This window comes from Cyprinodon tularosa, unplaced genomic scaffold (genome assembly GCF_016077235.1).
Source record: "Cyprinodon tularosa strain WSP-4 unplaced genomic scaffold, ASM1607723v1 ctg1119, whole genome shotgun sequence".
Lineage (NCBI taxonomy): Eukaryota > Metazoa > Chordata > Actinopteri > Cyprinodontiformes > Cyprinodontidae > Cyprinodon > Cyprinodon tularosa.
This window is the reverse complement of record NW_024037915.1, coordinates 95688-117197: the sequence shown is the minus strand read 5'-3', so window position 1 is coordinate 117197 and position 21510 is coordinate 95688. Positions and strand designations below refer to the sequence as shown.

General features: G+C 41.9%; 1 protein-coding gene across 2 annotated transcripts in view; it reads right to left on the bottom strand.

Annotated features, from left to right (window-relative positions):
• Positions 1-18433, bottom strand: part of stat4 (signal transducer and activator of transcription 4) — a 40996-nt gene extending 22563 nt beyond the window's left edge. Inside the window, exons 1-2 of one of the 2 annotated variants that reach the window (XM_038299534.1) lie at positions 18126-18433; positions 3936-4071 (exon numbers count right to left, since the gene is read on the bottom strand). In XM_038299534.1, the coding sequence (XP_038155462.1) occupies positions 3936-4071; positions 18126-18253 (264 nt within the window). In that variant the 5' untranslated portion in view covers positions 18254-18433. The remainder of the gene's footprint in view (positions 1-3935; positions 4072-18125) is intronic. The other variant, XM_038299525.1, reaches the window with a different exon arrangement.
• Between the last annotated feature and the right edge of the window lie 3077 nt (positions 18434-21510).

Genomic DNA, 21510 nt, shown 5'->3' with positions numbered 1-21510 from the left:
TAATTAGGTTTTGCACATATTTAGCAGCCACAAACTTTCCCGCAGCTGTAATCTAACCTCTGCAAGAGTTTTTCTGACATTTCCAGCCAGTGCCTGTCTGCTTCTGCCCATTCAGAAAAGCACCGAAAATATGAGGGGAGAGGAACATTTCACCCACAGGAGCTGTCATCAGCACTGTTAGCGGAAATGGATCAGATGCACACCTACACTCAGCAGAGAGGCAGCGCAGCTCAAACTCAGCTTGTTTTGGTGCTTCAAGCAACCATCAATCACAACCTTACTTCTCTTTTTGGTTCTAATGTTTACCTTTCATTGCTGTGCTGTTTGTGTAACAGCTGCTCGTCTTGGCCAAAAGTAGAGCTCATTCTACACAATAAAAAAGTCAAAGTGAAGAAGTGCTTTAAAGTCTGGGTTCTTTGCCCTCATTGTGTGGATGGAGGAACAGACAGCGAAGATTAGCAGAAAACCACAAACACCACCAGTTCCTGCTTCCTCTCTGGCATTTATGCTTCGACACAAACAGTCAGATAACACAGGAAGCAGCGGTACAAGCTTCACAGGCCGGTTCTGCAGAGGTGAATACCTTTCAAGAACAAAGTATATCTGAGATGCTCATCCGCAACCAAACATCCTGCATAACTCCACAATCAAATGACGTTTCTGTTGAGAAACAACCTGAAATCAGTCCGTAAAAATAAAAACATTTTTACGGACTGACTATGACCTGGATGACTGAGAATCTTCATCAGCAACCTGAAATCAGGGAATAACTACCACCTTTGCACTTCATTTTTTCAAACTTTTATTTCTGCTTTTGATAAGTGGAGTAATGTGCAGAAATGTTTCTAACAATGTTAGAACGAGAAATGAGATCCAAATTAAACGCTTAAAGTGAACATGAACTAGATTTAACTTCCTTTCAGCAAGCCCCCCCAAACACCCTCCATGTACTTCTGCTTATTGTCTGTGTTTTCAAACCGAAGCACATGACCTGTTTTATGGCAGAAGTCTGCTAACGAGCTGCAGGAAGATCTCTACAGGAATAAACGGGCGTCTGACTAAAGGTTTCAGAGTGATGCTTATGAAAGTAACCAGAAACTTTTTCCTACAGGCGATGACACAGATTACCGTAAATCCACACAGAAGTCTTTAAGGCTAGAAAACTGAATAATAACAGCAAAAGAGGTTGTAGATCAGAAAATAGATTTTCAGCATCTCTTCCTTCTTTCATTTCTGATTATTATCAACAGGTTAAAGATGGTGTGATCGTCTAATAACTCAGATATCCTGTGGAACTATTTCCAACAGAATAGAATCTCTAAAACAGGAATTAATGAGCCAATGTTGATATTCTCTTGTCTAAAGGCTCATTTAAAATGTCCGCCTGCTCAGCATATACAGAAATGATGAAATGTTCATTTCAATGGATGGATGTGAACCTTTGTAGAGATGAACATGCGTCCTTAAATGTTAAGTTAAAAATGTGTGATGATGCCTAAAACACCTGCAGCAGGTAGAGCATTGTAGCTACAGACATGACAACTGACTGTTTTCTCCGCCTCCTATAGGGGGCGGCAGTTAGCTCTGCAACAGATGGTGGTCAGAGGGCCGGTGGCGCATCAGTTAATGACTGAGCCTATAGAGTCAAGCACTTTGGTCAAGTCCTCTGACTCTAAAAGACGCTTTATAAGTACCGGCCATTTACTTTTAGAAAGGGACACAGATTCTATTGGCTTTGACGGTTCGGTGGACGTGTCAATCATAATATTAATTTTAAAAATATTGATACGTCCAGAATAAGTATATTTTTTTAGAACAGTAAACTTTGTGGTGTCCATGGTTATAAGTGTTGGGATCCGGAGGCTTGCCCACCAGAGGGCGCCAAGGATCCCTTCTTGGGGTTTGTTTTTCTGTTTGGTTTCTGTTCTGTCTGCCTTTCTCCTCCAGAGGGCGTTCTGGGTCTCCTGAAGTTGGAACTGACTTCACCAGCTGTTTCAGGTTTTGTCTTCTCTGCTTCTTAGGAAGAAACCTGACTGAACCCTGGAACTCTGGAAGAGTTTCTCTGCTGAAATCTGCCTGCCGGCTCTCAGGAGCTCACCTGAAGAATCTAACTGTCTGAACCTGCCTGCCCGCCCTCAAGAAGAGGATCGGAAGAAACTCTGGACCTGAACACTGACAAGTCTGAAGTCGAGCCCTGCCGTTGTTTAGCCCTCAGCCAACTACTAGCCTCTGGACCCTCCTGGTTCCCTCCCTCTGCTGCTCAGCCTGAACCACATTACAGGTACAGACCTGCTCAATTCCTCTGACAAGATCAACCGAAACCTGGCTAACCAAACTGTCCAGCTATACAGAGAACCCTGTGTCACCAGTCCCGGATCTGTTTCCCAGCATCTGTACATTAACATTGTCTTTGTTTTTAATAAACAGTTAAACTTTTCATCTGACTCCGTGTGTGTTCTGCATATGGGTTAGGAACCTAATCCCATCATGACAATAAGGACAGAAATGTACCAGTTTGTTTTTTATAATGTTTTTTTTTACTTATATTAATATTAAGTGTGGTAAGTTTCCCTCTGCAGGGCAGAAAAAATAATAATAATAAAGAAGTTTGCACATATATTATTTACAGTTATATTGTTAATATCTGGTATCTGTACTGGTCTGGGTCTACTTCTTGGTCTGGGTTTTGGTCTTGTTATTAGTCTGAGTCTTGGTCTTGTTCCGGGTCTGGGTATTGGTTTTGTTCTGGGTCTGGGTATTGGTCTTGGCATCAGTATTGGTCTGGGTCTTGGTCTTTTTCTGGGACTGGGTCTTGCCCTTGGTATCAGTATTGGTCTGGGTCATGGTCTTGTTCTGGGACTGGGTCTTGTTCTTGGTATCGGTATTGTTCTGAGTCTTGCTCTGTGAAGGTCCCGTCTGGTCTTTGTTACAGAGAGTGCAGTATTGTCTGCCAAGAACCGGTCTTGACTCCATCCCTTCTTTCATCTAGGTCTCTGATTGTCTTCTCTGTAGTTCTCATGTTCTTATCTGCTTACCTCTGTCACGTTTCTGCTGTTGCATCTGGTTTTTCTCCCCATGGGACAAAAAAGTTGTTGTTTTCTAGATGACAGTGCAGCTGAATGTGTCATGATCTTGGCGCTGATAACTGGCTTAATTATTTATTCCATTCTCCTGTCCAACTCTGCCGGTTTCTAATGACTGCTTATCTGAGAGTGTTTCTGATTTCCTGATCCTAACCTGTTCTGTTCTACCACTGAGGCATCTTTGTACTCCTGGACCTCTGAGCCTTCCTGTTCTGATCTGTTTGCCTGACCTGGCTTTGGACCTGTGTTAACACACAGTCAGTACGGGTGTGTTCATAAACATTATAGGACAGTCCTGTGTACTTGTATAGGACTCAGAGTGAGGACCATTTTTTCCGATTTCACCATCACACTGAAGATCAATTATTGTAAAGGGAGGACATTTTGCTGGTCTTCAAAAGGTATTTTGGGCTAAGGTGGGTTAGGGTGAGGTATGCATTGGTCATGGTTAGGTTTAGGGTTAGTTTTAGGGTTAAGGCATAGAAAGGGTTGAAAATTACAGAAAATCAATGGAAGTCAATACGTGGTCCTCACAACATATAGCAGAACACACATGTGTGTGGGGTAGGTATGGGGTGTATTCAAGGAATATACATTTTCATTTACTGGTTTTAGGTATTTCTTTCAATAAATACATTAAAAAGTGGATAAAATTGTGTAATTCACATTTCTCTCAAAAATTTTTCTCTGTACTTCCTGATGTTCGGCAAATAGTTACCAAACTATAGTATCAACCAGAGTGAGATAATCATTTAATTCAGGAGGAAAATATGAAATGTTTTTAGAAAACAACAGATAACTGTGAATACCTGCAGAGGACAGTTCAGCTGTTATATCCCTCCTAAAGTTTACCTGCAACTGCTGCTGAATAATTTTCATATTGTGTCTCTGTAGGAAGTTCTGTTCCTGTGAGCGGACCTTCTCCAGCTGGGTCTGCAGATTGGTAAACATCACTGAAGCCATTGACTCGTCGTTGACTGCTGATTCCCTAAAAAGATAAAAATCTTATCATCGTGTTTTGAAACACATTGCGATTTGGTGAAAAACATCAAGCAGCTTCAAGAGGCGAACTTCTGAACAGACAATGTTTCTACATCCAAGATGTGAAAAAACAGCCCATGTTTCATTTTAAACATCAATGTTTCTAGGAAATGTTTCTAGGAACTTAAGTATGAAAAATAACTTGATGTTCAAAAGCAGAGATGTTTTTCTGGTTCTGCTTGTTTGAACTGAGCAGCTGCTTGGCTTCATGTCAGAAACCTTCACGCAGAGATCAATCTAAACTCTCAGGAAATGTGATCTAGATTCATTTTTCATGTATTTCTTTTGGCCCAGATATGTGGGTGCAGATGGAAACAGAGCATCAGCTGCAGCTTCTGCCAGAGCTTCTGTTGCTACTGACAACCAGAACTTGTCCAGCGTGCAGAGAAAGCGGTCTGCAGGGGGGTCAGAGGAGGGGTGACGATAGTGAACGACTCCTATCCAGTCATACTTTTTGGTGCGTGTCATCATTCAGAAAGTACTTATCGAAACTTTCAAGCAGGCTCCTGAAGTTGGAGAAAATAATTCCTTTCATTGTTTGAATGGTTAAGTAATAACTCTCTATGATGAGTGGAAAAAAACACCTGGTCTCCTCACATTCAGCCACTCTTTCATCATCTCCTCCATGAGGTGGTCTCAAAAGTCCGCAGTAACAACACACATAGGGCGCACCGCACCAAAGGGCGCGCCGCACATTTAGAGGGGAAAAAAAGACGTTTATATGCGCCTTATAGTCGTGAAAATACGGTAATAATTTCAGTACATGTGTCAAATAAAAAAAATTTAAATAAAAAAAAAAAAAGGACCAAAAGGGCACATTGGGATCATGGAGCAAAAGGGGCAGGTGCTCAAGCCCCCTTAGCACCCCCCTCTGCACGTGCCTGGTCTGAAAACTTCCAATTTCTGAAATTAGTGAAAAGCTAATTTGATCAGATCCCAAATTCTTCCAGATAAACTTTGGTTTCAAACACAGAATCCATCTTAAACTGTAATATGGTTTTTAAACATGTTTCCCTTCCTCTTTGTACATAGTAGTTTGTTTAGTTTCACTAGTTTTATTCAAGAGTTTTTAGCTGAAATATGTTTGACTTGGAGCTGAATGATCTTTGTTAATAAACTCTTATATTTTGAACAGAAGTTGTGGTGAATTTAATCTATGTATGTGCAGAATTAACTGTGTGACAATGATTAGAGCTCGAATCACTCTTTCATCTATTGTTCTAACACACAGCTACACTGTAAACCCGAACATTACTACTGACTCAAAAGTATGTGAAGAAAACAATCAAAATCCACTATGAAGTGAACCCAACTTTAAGTTACTAAGTGTTCCGAACGAGGAATGCATTTATAATTTCGTTCTACTTAAACTCTCCGAGTGATCATCATTGCCTTACTCGAAAGCTTTGAATGCACAGAGACGTACAACGTAATGACGTCAGTGCGTCAAAACGTCGGCGGGAACCAGCCAGGCAAAATCAAACCAACACGGCGGTCGGGAAGCGAGTCGTTGCTGAAGTCAAGAAAAGGTGTAAGTATGATGGTTAAGTCTTCACACGCGTGTTACATGGACGGTCCATGTAACACGCCGTCCATGTAACACGCCGTCCATGTAACACGCCGTCCATGTAACACATGGAGTGAGTGCAATAATCATAATAACGAAAAATATTTTAGTTACGATATTTTTATTCCTGATGAATGTGTTTCTGTCAATAAGGTCGACTGTGTAATACTTTGCTGTATACTTAATTGTTGAGTTGGCAGCTCTATTAGTATTCAGAAATAGTTACAGTGCCTTTTCATTTTCCAGAGTGAGGAATCAGAGGAGCCGGACGTCAGGAACACACCTGTGGTATTATCACAGAGATCAGAGGAAGAAGTGCATCTCTACTTCACTTCAGTCCTGCATCCACAGCCATTGTGGTTGAAGATGAATTTGTCATGAGGGACATTTTACTTTTTGGGCTGTTTATGCTTTGCATCTGGACGACCCAAAGAACCTTGTTGGCACCTTCACCTTCATTCAGAAGCAGCTCATGGGTTTGGATGATGGTGCTGAAACCATCTCTGCTTTCTTTGAAAAATGACCTGCTGTCAATGTAGACGATATGTAATTCTCGAAAAAAAAAAAAAAAAAAACATTTGCAGTGATTTAATCATAACCATACAACCAATTTTATGTAATTCATGCGTATATTTTGAGTTTTTCAAGATATGAGCGGCTTCCTACAGGTGTTTATATTTAGGACTTTTGCATTTGTTCCCCTTTGCTAGTTTGATGGATAAATGGTTTTAAGATGGTTTTAAGATGCCATATTTGATCTTGACCACCGAAGATCCTTGTTTTTTTTTTCTGTAATACATTTGCAAAGAATTTGCAGCCATACAGATGTGTATGTCTGTAGTGTTTGTTTACAGTTTTGGAGAAAATAAATTTGAATAAAAACATTTAAATTCTGCATTGTTTTGTGAAGAACTTTGTGTATTCTGAACTTAAAAAAGTAGTTTAGTAGTTTAGGTTATGGCCTGTATAAAATTATCTTTTTGGTTACTACATAGTTTTACTTTTTGAGTTTAAAGAAAGTTAATAATTGGAGTACCGTATCATCCCAACAAATTATTACAAAGAAATTAAAAAATGTATAGAAATTAAATTAAATGTTTTAAGTAGAGTGCACTCACAATGTTTACTTTTAGAGAATGAGTAATGTTTGACTGTTAATTATGTAAAAGTTGTAAGTAATTAAAACTTAAATATTCTAATTTATTGACTCAAAAACTGTGAGGTAATCGGTTTCCAAAAAAAAATTGAGTTTTCTGAACTTCTTCGGGTTTACAGTGTAGTAGGGCGCATGTCATAAACAGTCTATAACAGCCCAAATAATATCTAATTCAGTAAGATATTTACCCCCCCTACAGGGGAGGGCAATAAACATCTTCCAGTATCAGAACATAATATGAACTCCCAGCTGGCTGGGAATTAAAAATAACAGTTATTCACAACATTAATATGGCGTCCCACCTGGATGGACATTGAATATAAATTCACAACAACATTAAAGTGACTGGATCAGATTTTTGTTTCGTGGATTAAATTATTATATAGTGCCCCAGTTTCCAGTGTAAAAACAAACTTGACACAATCCAACTTCATTCCTTTAACATGCGGCTGCCGCAAAGGATGCCCATTATCACCATTGCTGTTTGCCGTCGCAATAGAGCTGCTTTCCATTGTCCTTAAGAGCTCACTGCTTTTTAACGGGGTATATAGGAACGAGCACCGAGTATCACTTTATGCTGATGACCTTTTACTCTTTGTCTCAAATCTCACTGTCTGCATGGACAAAATTCTGGACATTTTATACTTTTGGTTCCTTTTCTGGCTATAAGTTGAATATTAACAAAAGCAAATGCTTTCCTCTTAATGATACAGCAAAACAGATCCCGGCTCAATCACTACCGTTCTGCTTAGCCTCTTCTAGGCTTCAATATTTAGGAGTTAATACTTTGAATAGTCTCCCTTTACTGCATAAGCATAACACTGTAGAGCTGGTCAGAAAGGTGAAGTCAGACCTATAATAATCTCCCACTGTCACTCCTAGGCAGGATAAACTCTATGAAAATGAATGTTCTACCAAAACTTTGATTTCTTTTTCAGTGTTTACCTATATACCTGCCCAAAAGTTTATCAATGAATTGGATAAGATTATTTCACATTTCATTTGGTCAGGAAAGACTCCAAGGGCAAAACACTCAGTACTGCAAAGACCCAAGAAGAAGCGAAGCCTCGCATTGCCGGACTTCAGGACATATTATTGGGCAGCCAATATTCAAAAGGTCTCTACCTGGTATAACTCCCCCAGCACAGACTGGTGTCAGATGGAAGCTGACTCATGTACCCCTGCCTCGTTGTCAGCCTTACTATGTTCCCCTCTAAATGCTCATCCCACTAAAGTCACCTCCAACCCGAGTGTATTATCTACTATTAAAATCCTCAGACAATTTAAACGGAACTTTAAAATCATCTGTCTTTCCCACTAATGCCCCTTTGTGAAAATCACTTATTTCCACCAGCTTCACTGGATCCGACTTTTTCTCTGTGGAAAGAGAAGGGGCTGTAAACTTTGATGAACTTTATGACAAGAACATTTTTACTTCCTTTGATAACCTCCAAACTAAGTTTGCCCCCCCCCCCACAATCCAACTTATTTAGGTATTTTCAGGCCAGAGATTTTGTTCGTTGTAACTTTCCCAATTTTCCCCATAAACCTCCTCGTACTCTTATTGATATCATTCTATCTCTCCCAGCTGCTCATGGATTCATTTCAGTAGCTACAAAATTAATCTTGTCATCAACACCATCCTCACCGGTGACTAGAAATCCATGGGAAAAGGAGTTGGGTTGTCGGATGAGGGGTGGAAAAGGGTCCTTGAAAGGGTCAACTCCACCTCATCTTGTGCCAGTCTGACTTTAATTCAGTTTAAGGTACTAAACAGGACACACTGTGCCAGTCTGACTTTAATTCAGTTTAAGGTCCTAAACAGGACACACTGTGCCAGTCTGACTTTAATTCAGTTTAAGGTCCTAAACAGGACACACTACTCCAAAGCTAAACTTAAAAAACTCTTCAATACATTGATAGTTGTGACAGATGCTCTCTGTCACCTGCCAATCATACACACATGTTCTTTTCCTGTCCCACATTAAGCTCCTTCTGGTCTTTCTACTTTACTTTCACAAAAGCTCTAAACAAACCAGAGTCCTCTGACCTCCATCTTTGGTGTGCTTTAGGATTTCACCAACAGGGAAAGTAACGCTATTGCTTTCGCATCTCTGGTAGCCCGAAGACGAATATTACTTCAATGGAAGGATAAGAATCCTCCCCCCCCCCCAACTCTTGGCTGAAGGATCTAATGTCATTCCTACACTTAGAGAAAATCAAGTACAGCATTAGGGGATGTGTCGACAAATTTTATAAAACTATGAATCCCATTCTTTCCTTGGTTGACTGAACTTCCTCCTTAGATGATTAGAAAGAATGGCTTTAATCAAGATACAGGAACATAACCCCTCCCTAACTCTCTGATTCTCCATTTCTCTAAATGAATCACTCCTGATTTTCCAGAGGTTTGATCTGTTGGAACTCCAGCCAGGATTTTAAGAGAGGCCGGCGGTTGGGTTATGGATTTGGTGGTCGAACCTTAAGCACAGCATGCAATAGACGATATAGTTATATTTTTGATTTGGTTTTCTAAGCATTTAGATCCCTCCTCTAAATTCTGTTTGTTTTTTTGTTTTTTTCCTTTTTTTTGTAATTTGCTTGTTGGTACCTGTTCTCCCCTCCTGTTTTCTCGTTATGAAGGAGAGAATCACGGTTGCTTATTGTTAACGTCTCTCACTGTATTCCTGGGAATGTAGGGGAGGGGGGGGGATAAGTGAAATCTATTCTCATGTTAATGAATATATTCTACCCTGCTAACCCTATAAAAATATATGGAAAAAGTGACTGGATCATAAATGGCTGTGGGGGGGGGCATAAAAAGAGGAAGAAAGTCCTGAATATGATTTGTTCCACTTTAACGGATCTTGGACCCAAAGAGTTTCTGCGATTGTTGTGAGAGGAGGCGCCGTTCAGCCAAAGCAGAAAAACATTTTCTTATTATTTTCATAAATGTCGCTTCCCTTTCTATCCTGTTTCAATGTTCTTCACTTTCAGGAAGATAGTTCTGTCATTAGCCAATAAAATGCTATTTAGAATTGTAGAACTGCAGAATATAGAATGATGCAGCCTGATAAGATGGATGATTGATTCTAAGGAACATCAGATGAGGTCATTTTGGGAAAAAACTAACAGCTGACTGATGAAATTAGGGGAGTAACCAGTTAAAAACCATTGGGGTCAGAATAAAGAAAATCATCAACCAGTGAAGGTCTGGAGACATTTATAATTCTCTGTTACTTTAAACAGAATTTAACACTGAAATAAAATGAGGTGTTTATGCATACATGTTATACATAGAATTTTTAAATAAAAAAAATATATAAAAAAATAGAAAATGTTTTAAAACCTAAATTGTTTTTAAAGTAGAGATCATTCAGTTTGGTTTATAGATAATTTCCTGATTCCCATATTTTCTCAAACCCCTGAACTGATGGTTTGTTATTTTCTTTCTTTTTTCTGTCTTAAAGCTACAGTGTGTAATTTTCAGCGACATCTAACGTCCAGACTGCAGACTGCAGCAAAATGAACGTCTCCCCCCCACCGCTTCTCCCCCCCAACAGTACGGCAAGCGTTAGGGGACAAAATGTCTTCCACGACGTCGGAATCACCTACCTTCTCAAGTGATGAGGTTTGTTTACATAGATAATTTTACAGATAGTATTTCATTAGTCTGTGTAGGGTATAGATTTCATGTAGACTTTAGATAATAAATATACCCGTTATTTTTTCTACATCGTTGTGACGTTTTGGTGAGCTGCTTTGCATGGTGATATAAACAGACGAAGGAATTGTAGTCATTAGTTTAACAGCGAGATTGTGTTCGCTGGAAGAATATATATTCCCCGTTTACAGAGTCCAAGTCTTGTTTGTGGCACGGGGGTTACAAGGCGAGGAAGAGGGCGAGGGCAGAGAGGCCGGGGTGGGCGTGCAGCTAGGGCCAGGCGAGGGAGGGGAGCCAGCGGGGTGAGAGCAGAGGAAGAAAGGCTTGAAGATCTCCAAAGGAGCCGGAGAGAAGTAACCGAGGTATATATCCAGAAAATTATTTTACAGAAAATTACTGAATCATTACCTGTGAAACGTCAGGGACGTTGCTGAATAAGTATACTGGAGAGTAACAGCATCATCACGCAGCATGTTATTGTTTTAGACAGGTCTGAGCATTCTGTACTCCAAAAACTGCAGTGATATTAGACAATTGTGTGTGTAGGATTAATTACCTGTCCAAGAGAAAACTGGCAACTTGAGCGTCACTTTGAAAACCTTTTTCCTCCATCAGTGACTTCCATCGTGTAAATGCCGTGCCAATGTTGATCCGTGTTTTTTGTCGTTTCTTGTCACGCTTGCGTTTATTCTCGTCGTGTTTCCGCTTCTTAGATGACGGGGGTTCGGTGCCCGCCGCTTTTCGTTGTGATACAGAGTAGGCATGATCCTCCTTTTTATCTGATGTTTGGCCACACAGTGCCAAACAGTTTGCAAAGTCACTCACGCCTGCCGCCTTGTTCACCTTTCTTGTTACTGAGGCGCAGTATACCTGCTTCTTCTTCTTCTTTGGTTTCAGGCAGACTAAACGCTTCTCAGGCATAGTACTGCCATCTACTGTTCAGTACCGTCTCAGTTAATCTCTCTCAACTTGCCGTAGTTATTTTCGAGCGTAATGGGCGATCTCGCAATCGCTAGTTTGTTGCCTCTGCGCTTGCCGTAGCACAAAGATGTCAGCCTCCATGGCTGCGAGACCCGCTCCTATGTAATTATAAATAACGAATTCTAAGGCAACGCAAATATTATGGTTAAATGGCTGAGCTCATAGGTGATGATAAATAACATAGTTATGTATAATATATTAAATTTCTGACTTTATATCCCTGTAATTATTACACACTGTAGCTTTAATGTTGGCAGTGGGCTTTAGGCTGCCCTGCAAGGCTTTAAACCTGGGTTTAACCGGAGACTAAGCCATTCTCAAGCACATATCAAGGAGCTCATTTTGAGCCTGGATCCAGATTTATTGTTGATTCTGTTCATGGTGGAGAATCCTGCTTCACAGCAGCAGGTTGAGCCAAACATCCTCTAAATGTGCAGGCTCCGCTCCAGTCCGGCCAGGTCCAGATCCGCTATTGCAATCGCACCAAACAGGAGAAAGAACGGCGAGAAAATCCGGTTTGTCAAATTAAAATATAGTAACAACAGATCTGTAACTACAGATTAGAGTATAATTCTTATATATTTCAAAAAACACAGTTTATTTAAAAGATTGGATTCAAACTATTGGTGCTTCAACAGACCAGGAAGCAGATTTCTCATCTCCATCAGAAACTGAACATCTGCTGGATGCTGATGGGGATTATTTAATCTGTCATATTAAATTAAGCGTTCATTTCTGCATGTTTTGTTCCTAAAAATTTAATGATAATATGGCGCATGCTCTTCTCGACTCCGAGGAAGTTTGAGCGCAGCGATACGGGAGGAACAGCGCAGGCTGTAGGCTTTGCAGGAGGTCTGGATGCTGCGGGGCGTAGATGGAGGATGAAGGAGAAGCAGCAGAAGTGACGTTTGCACAGTGTTGTCAGACAACATGCGGTCATTTATAAATGTTTTAAATGAGGTTGGGTCTGGATTAGCCAGCAGGTGGATCCGGATCCAGACCACAGCCCGCTAATCTGTGACCTTTGAACTAGACTCCTACATCAGTCTGGAGGAAAATAAGCTGATGAAGGTTCCCAGTCATCCAGGTCATAGTCATTCCGTAAAAATTAAAAAAATATCCACTGGACTTGGTTTCCAAGATTTGAAGACGTTTCGCTTCCTCTCCTGGAAACTTTCTCAATTCAAATGTCTGGATCCGCAGTGAGTTTGAGTCTTATATGGACAAGGCCTTGTATTGCTTGGAAACATACAAATGGTAACCGATGAATGGGTCGTTTGGTTCCATCGTTAGCCTGTAATATCTGAACCTGTCTATGATTCTAGGGGTCGGTCGTTAAAGGGGGGATTGCCATTAAGGGGGGGATTGTCTCCTGTAATACCTGAAACCTGTCTATGATTGTTAAGGGTCGGTCGTTAAGGAGGTATTGTTCACCGGCTGGAGCGGGTAGGTCCCTCGTTCCTCTGTGATGGGGTGGGGGGGTTCGGTGATATCTAGAAGGGATCATGTCTATGATTGATTTGTAAGTTTTTTGTTTAAAGTTGTTTTTTCTCTCTTAGCATAGATGGCTTCCTTCACGCCCCTCTCAAACCACCTATTTTCTTTATCCAGAATGTGAACATCCTGGTCCTCCAAAGAATGTCCTTTGTCCACAAGGTGTAGGTGTACTGCGGAGTCTTGTCCAGAGGAGGGCGCTCTTCTGTGTTGGGCCATGCGTCTGTGGAGCGGTTGTTTGGTTTCTCCAATATAAAGATCAGAGCATTCCTCGCTGCACTGAACAGCATATACCACTCCGCTCATATTTGGTCTGGGGGTTTTATCTTTAGGATGGACTAGCCTCTGTTTAAGGGTTTGGTTTGGCTTGAAATGTACTGGGATCTTGTGTTTGGAGAAAATTCTCTTGGGTTTTTCAGAGACTCCAGCAACATAAGGGATTGTGATGTTTTTGTGTTTATTTTTCCCATCGCTGTCTTCTGTTGCATGTCTTTTGGATTTACTTGCTGATTTGATAAACGTCCAGTTTGGATATCCACAGTTTCGGAGAGCATCTTTGATGTGTTTCTGTTCTTTTTGCTTCCCATCTGTTTTAGTAGGGACATGTTCTGCCCGGTGTTTTAAGGTTCTGATGACTGAGAGTTTGTGTTCCAGTGGGTGGTGTGAGTCAGAAAGAATATACTGGTCTGTGTGAGTAGGTTTCCTATACACTTCAATGTTTAGGCTTCCCTCTCCTTCCATGCTCACCAAGCAGTCCAGAAAGGGTAGTTTGTTGTCCTTGGCATCCTCTCTGGTGAATTTGATGTTACGGTCAACAGAGTTGATGTGCTTGGTGAAAGCTTCCACTTCCTCTAGCTGGATTTTGACTAATGTGTCATCCACGTATCTGAACCAGTGGCTTGGTGGTGTTCCATTGAAAGTGTCTAAAGCTCTCTTTTCCATTTCTTCCATGTAAAGATTGGCTACAATTGGTGATACTGGAGATCCCATTGTGCAGCCATGCTTCTGCCTGTAAAAATGACCTCTGAATGTGAAATAGGTTGTGGAAAGACAAAGGCCCCGTAGTGTGCAGATCTGGTAGTGAAATTAGTCCTGTTGTTTAAGTCACTGTCTTGTTCAAGATGTGTCCTGACTGTTTCCACTGCCTCTGTTATAGGTATGCATGTGAAAAGTGAAGTAACATCAAACGATACCAGGGTTTCTCCTGGTGTCATCCTTAAATGTCGACTTTGTTAGCAAAGTCTTTGGAGTTTTCTATGTGATGTGGTGTGTTTCCCACCAAGGGAGCTAAGATATTAAGCTGTTTAGCAATGTTGTATGTTACTGAGTTAATGCTGCTGACGATGGGCCTGAGTTGCGCCATTTGCTCTCATTATTTATCATTTAATCTAGAAGGGGGGTGGGGGTGCAGCAGATGTGCTGCTGTGGACTGAATCCTGAACTATGACTTTGAAAGGGTAACAGCTTTAATAGTCCTTAGTTTTCCCTGCTGATGCCTAATCAGCTATAATTTCACCTTCCCTATTTGTTGAACTAATGTATATTTTGTTGTTTGCTTTCTTTTTGATCAGTTCTTTTCAATACTTTTGATATTTAAATTAAATTATGTTTATTTCTATAGCTTTAATTCACATCACGTCATCTCAGGTCACTTTCCAGTTCACAAGATCATCCAGTCAGATTAATTCAAAGTTTTCTATCTAAGGAAAACCAGCTGATTGGATCGACTCATTGACTCTTCAGCAATCCCTCACACTAAGCATGCTTGTAGCGACAGTGGAGAGGAAATCCCCCTTTTAACAGGAAGTAACCTTAAGCAGAACCAGAACCAGGCTCAGTGTGAGTGGCAATCTGCTAACCCAAACCCTAACCAGGGAGGAATTTTAAAGGACTTTGAAGGGGAAAAAACATTTCCAATTATTAAATTCTTCTTGTTGACATTTTGTCAATCACTGGCCATCCCTAGCCAATCACTGGCCATCTTTAGTCAATCACTTGCCACCCGTGGTCCATCACTGGCTATCCCTAGCCAATCACTTCCCACCCCTAGTCAATCACTAGCAATCCCTAGCCAATCACTTACTACATCTAGCCAATCACTGGCCACCCCTAGTCAATCACTGGCCATCCCTAGCCAATCACTTTCCACCCCTAGTCAATCAATGGCCTTTCCTAGTCAATCACTTGCCACCCGTGGTCCATCACTGGCCATCCCTAGCCAATCACTTCCCACCCCTAGTCAATCACTAGCCATCCCTAGCCAATCACTTGCTACATCTAGCCAATCACTGGCCACCCCTAGTCAATCACTGGCCATCCCTAGCCAATCACTTGCCACCCCTAGTCCATCACTGGCTACCCCGAGTCAATCACTGGCCATCCCTAGCCAATCACTTTCCACCCCTAGTCAATCAATGGCCTTCCCTAGTCAATCACTGGCCATCCCTAGTCAATCACTTGCCACCCGTGGTCCATCACTGGCCATCCCTAGCCAATCACTTCCCACCCCTAGTCAATCACTAGCCATCCCTAGCCAATCACTTGCTACATCTAGCCAATCACTGGCCGACCCTAGTCAATCACTGGCCATCCCTAGCCAATCACTTGCCACCCCTAGTCCATCACTGGCTACCCCGAGTCAATCACTGGCCATCCCTAGCCAATCACTTGCCACCCCTAGTCAATCACTGGCCATCCCTAGCCAATCACTTGCCACCCCTAGTCCATCACTGGCCATCCCTAGCCAATCACTTACCACTCCTAGTCAATCACTGGCCATCCCTTGACATGGTGCTAGACCAGAGGCAGATTAAAAAGTTTATTTCCTGGTTAAACGGAGAAGAGCTCAGTCAACTTAGACAGAAACAGGGAGAGAGAGAGTCTGAGTTTGGATCCTTTTCCAGAGGATGGTCTTGTGTTGGATTGAGGGTGGAAAGGCAGGCTGATTGTTCCTGTAAGGAGAGGAGACAGTTCCAGAGCAGCAAGGAGATGGAGGAAAAGGACCTGATCCTGGTGAGCGTCGATCTGGTTCACTGAGGGAGCAGAACCAACTGGCAGCTTGCTCCAGGAAACTGCTCCAATATAAAGGCCCCCACTGATTGTCATCAAGGAGTAACAGCTGGAACCCATCAACCCTGCCACCCTGTAATTAAGCAAAAACACAAAGACCTAACATCCCTAACCAATCACTTGCCCCCCCTAGTCAATCACTGGCTACCCCGAGTCAATCACTGGCCATCCCTAGCCAATCACTTGCCACCCCTAGTCAATCACCGGCCATCCCTAGCCAATCACTTGCCACCCCTAGTCCATCACTGGCCATCCCTAGCCAATCACTTACCACTCCTAGTCAATCACTGGCCATCCCTAGCCAATCAGTTGCCATCCCTAACCAAATAATTGCCACCCCTAGTCAATCACTAGCTATCCCTTGCTAATCACTTGCCACCCCTAGTCCATCACTGGCCATCCCTAGCCAATCAGTTGCCACCCCTAACCAAATAATTGCCACCCCTAGTCAATCACTAGCCATCCCTTGCCAATCACTTGCCATCCCTAGTCAATCACTAGCCATCCCTTACCAATCACCCACCATCCCTAGTCCATCACTGGACATCCCTTGCCAATCAATTTTTTTATTTTTTTTATTTTATATGCCCTAACCACTAGGCCGCCACCCCTACTCAGTCAGTGGCCACTCAGAGCCCAGGTCCAAGCAAAGCTGTCCTGGTGGCCAGAACTGACTAGGTCCCTGAACAGGGGTTCCACCACACATTGCTTTTTTTTGTTTTTCCTTTCCTGTTCTACTTATATTGCAGTGTTCATATAATCTGTAAAACTCCCTGCATAATTATAATAAAGCTATTTATATGCATAAATCAATAGGAACGCTATGGCGATAGCCGTACTGCTCCACTTGTGAAAGCAAAATCTGTTGGGCTCTTTTTGGCATCAAGACAATTATTCTTATTGCCACATTGCCAGACAGGACAATGTAAAAAAAAAAAAATGAAAAAGAAAGTTGATCGGACAGCTGCAGCTGATCCAGATGCTGCTGCCTACGTCCTCACTAGGACTATATAAAGTAAATCAGACACCTGCAGCTGATCCAGACACTGCTGCCTGCATCCTCACTAGAACTAAGTAAGTAGATCACATCAGACCGGTTCTGGAGCTACTGGCTCCCTGTAACAGACTTTGAAATCCTTCTGTTAGTCTACAAATCACTGAATGGCTTCATTGCCTGTTACTGGTTTCCTTTGACTTTTCTATCTCAGCTGTTAAATTAAACATCAGTAAATTAAGTTTGGAGTCCAACTTTTCTGTACATGTCTCTATCATGGCACTGAACTGTAATTTTCCTCTTACCATGTGTTCATGTTTAGCATTTCATTCTTCCTAATTCCAACCATAATCCTAATTCCCATAGTTTATGTTCACAGAGACGATGGATCATGTGAAGCTGAAAGCTGATACTGAAGGCTTTGACATCCTGAACTGTTTATGTTCAGTCTATCTGCTGACATCATGTCTGTTCATTCAGAGTTACAGTTTAATTCTGATGAGTCTTCATATCAAAATGAGGCAAATCATTGTTGTTCAGTGACATCAGAACCCCCCCACCCCACCCCATGCTGCTGACAGCATCTCTATTTCTCTGCATGTGGAGCCCATTAATCATGGCGAACTCTAATCATCACACATTTACTGTCAGAATCTGCTAATGCCCAGTCTGGACAGGGTCAAAGGATCTGATTGGTAAGGATGATGACCTATGACCTCAGACCAGCCAGGATCCCCCAGGAGTCACATGTCAGCACGCTGTCTGAGACACGCAGCTTCAGCTCTTTGGAGGCAGGCTTCAGCCTGTAGCCCTCCTCTTACACGTGTTTCCATTTTTGATTAATGTAAAAAACAGCAAAACATCTTCAGATCACAGTAGGAAGGTTGGAGAGGAAAGATGAACTGGAGATGAAGTGAGACTTTTCAGAGATTTTCTCACATTTTAAAAAGAACGGCTGTAAATAAACTTTATGTACATGTAAACTGGCTAAAGCAAAGTTATCTTACATATAACAACTGTAAACAAACAAAAAGCAATCAGCCTTCCACGACCATCACACACTAAGCTGGGCTTACCAGTCCTGGGCCTCGATCCAGCCGGCCAGGCCCTGCCTGATGTCCATGGGGAAGTTATCATCATACAGGTAGTCCACCTGTTCCAGGAGCCTCATCTCCAGCTGCTGGATCTGTTTCCACTGGCTCATTGTGCTGGGATGCTTTGCTTCTAGGTCCAAACTCTGCGCTGGGATGAAGAGTCCAGGTTCTGGAGGCGTCCTGTAAAGAGCTGGATGTGCTTTTCTTTAGCTGTTTTATCAGCATGTGTGTCTGTTTCTGCAGGGACTTTCAGTTTTACAGAGATCAGGAAGAGAGCTAGTTTACTGGCTGCCTCATCACCAGGAAACCACCCCCACCCTCGGCCTCAGGCAGCAGAGCCGCTCAGGAAGGAACAGGTTCCTGCCTGAGAACTCTGAAAAAATAACAAAATGCGCTGACAGAAAGCCAGGATTATTTGTAAGGTAGAGAAGCAGATTATCATCATAATGGATTATCTACCCCCCTGACCCCCCCCCCCCCCCCCAACCTCCCAATGTTTGTTGAAAGTTAGAATCAATTCAAGATATGGATGACATCATCAAATAACGCTTTGCGGTAGGGACATTAAAGGCTCACCATTAGAAATACTTTATATTGCTCTACTGTAGGGTTACTTTCTTCTGATCAAATGGCGCCCCCTGGAGGTTATGGGGCAGCTGTCTGTGCTTTTGACCAGAAACATTTCCACTTTATTTGGCAGCTTTATTTGGGTAGCACCTCTGGACACTGCTGCTGCTGCAGCATGAAAATAGCAGGAAAGACTCATCAACAGAGATATTTCCTGGAAGGATCATGCTGTGGGATTGCAGATGAATGTTTTTCCTCCTCCTTCTCTCAATTAAATCAATTAAAAAGAATGCTGGAACCCACATTAGCCTCCGGTTGCTGTTAGACACTTCATGACACTTTGATACATAATTCACCGTTCACCTTCAGGGTCTCACCAGATAATATCAGGGTAATAAACCGCTGATGTGAGCTAGAGGTGGGCTGCTCTCAGGGTTTGATATCAAACCATTAGGATGCTGTTTACTTTGCTGTCTCTCTCTGTGAAATCGGTTCAATTATCTCCACTACTCCCAGTGGAAAACTGAGATCAAGGTCTGGGATTTGACTAGTCCAGGCATCCCCAAACTCGGTCCTCAAGCCCCCCTGTCCTGCAGGTTTCAGAGGTTTCCTTGCTCCAGCACAGCTGATTTTAATTGAAAGCTGATTAACAGGCTTTTGGTCTACTGTAATCATTATAACCAGCTGTGCTGAAGCAGAGAAACCTCTAAAACCTGCAGGACAGGGGGCCTTAGGACAGAGTTTGGGGATGCCTGGACTAGACCAACCAGGTGTTTTCATCCCTTAACCTCAGCCGGTTCCTGGTGAATTTACTGGATAGATTTTAGATGTTCCTCTTTTCAAAGATGGCCTCAGATTCAAAACAAAAAAAAGAAAAAAAGAAAAAGAAGAAAGAAAAAGAAAAAGAAGAGCTGATGCAGACTAGTTATCTCACCCTACACATTAGGTGGTTTGGTTTGGGAGGTGGTTAGGGAACGTGCAAACGGAGGGTTAGGTTTTAGGGGCCATTTTGCGATTCAGCATAGACATAAATATGAGAGTAGACCCCCCATTGACTAACGCGGCACTGAAACTATGGGAGCCATCTTGGGGGGGTCAACCTGCTACCCTAACCTGCTGGTTTAAGCAGAACAGAAGGAGAACGCCTCAGCAGTGTGCAGCATATTTTAATCTGAGTCCAGGGATTATTGACATCAGGACTCGATGGATTAGTTAGTGAAGGCATTAGAGCTTATATATATATATATATATATATATATATATATATATATATATATATATATATATATATATATATATATATATATATATATATATATATTATACATACAGCTGGGTGTATTTAAACACATAGAAATCATGGAGAGTCTGAAATTACATAATCTAAAATAAAATACAGAAATCATACAGAAACAATCTACGATCTTTTAACAATTTATTTGTATGATACAGCTGCAAATAAGTATTAGAACACGTCTATCACCTGTACAAAACGAAATAAAATTTTGTTTACAAAATGAAAATAAAAGTTGTCTAGTCTAAGTCTAAGCTAGACCTGTCAGTCTGCCTTCAGAGGCTATGTTCACACTGCAGGCCTTGATGCTATATTCCGATTTTTTTTTTGCGTTGCCGTTCATATTTCCAAATATATGCGACTTGTATGTGATCTCCTGTGTGAACTGCAGTCATACGACGCATGTGTCCCGCATGCGCAGTAGAGGACGCAGTGACCTCACAGGCCAGCCTGCTCTTTTTTTCCGGAAGTAAACATGGCTGGTAGTGCCGGCGCACATCTAGTGATCTTTTCCAACCATAAAATCTCAATCTATTTAATATGTTTAAACATAAACACTGCTCTACGCATCATCATCTGCCGTTGTTGTTGTTTTTTTTGCCGCTTCTGCATAGCAAGACGCAGCATAGTGACCTTTGTCGGGTATTAATGACATTCAGGTCAGATTCATCCGTTCACGTGTGGATGAGTGCGACCTGGCCGTTCACACACAGGTCGCATTTGAAAAGATCCGATTCGTATCGGATTCAGGACCACATAGCCAAGTGGCCTGGGTCGCATTGGAAAAAATCGGATCTGTGTTGTTCAGACAGTCATGAAAAGATCAGACCCGGGTCACACATGGGTGAAAAAATCAGATTTGGGTGACTTCAGGCTGCAGCGTGAACGTAGCCAAAATGTCCACCTTCATTTATTCTCCTAAATTAGATGCACCTGTCTGAGGTGGTTAGCTGCATAAAGACACCTGTCCATCCCATACAATCAGTAAGAATCCCACTACTAACCTGGGCCAGACCAAAGAGCTGTCCAAACAAAGACACTAGAGACTAAACTGTCCTCCTCCACCAGGCTGGGAAGGCTGCAGGGAAATAACTAGTGATGGTGAGATGAGGCCTCATGAGGCATTGAACCGTTTGGCCAGTTTGCTTCAACGACCCCCCAGTTCATGAGGCTCCATGTGAACATGTCACCACCTACTGGTGGAAAGCAGAACTACAGGTAGTAATAAAATCTGTGATTTTTTGCAAACGTTTTTCTTTTTTGCCCCCTTTAAGTTCCTCTGAAATTGTTAATTGTTAGTGTGTATAATAAAATCTTTTGTAATTTTTTAAGTGTAAAATTTCTTAGAACAATAATTTAAGGTGCACAGTTTTTCTGCCATTTTAGTGAAATAAACTCAAGCAGGCAGTGAAAATGTGCAAAGTGGGCAATGATGAGGAAAATGAAAGGTGTCATTTTTATTCAAACATGATAGTTTTTCCATCATTTGGTTTTATTCAGTCAGAA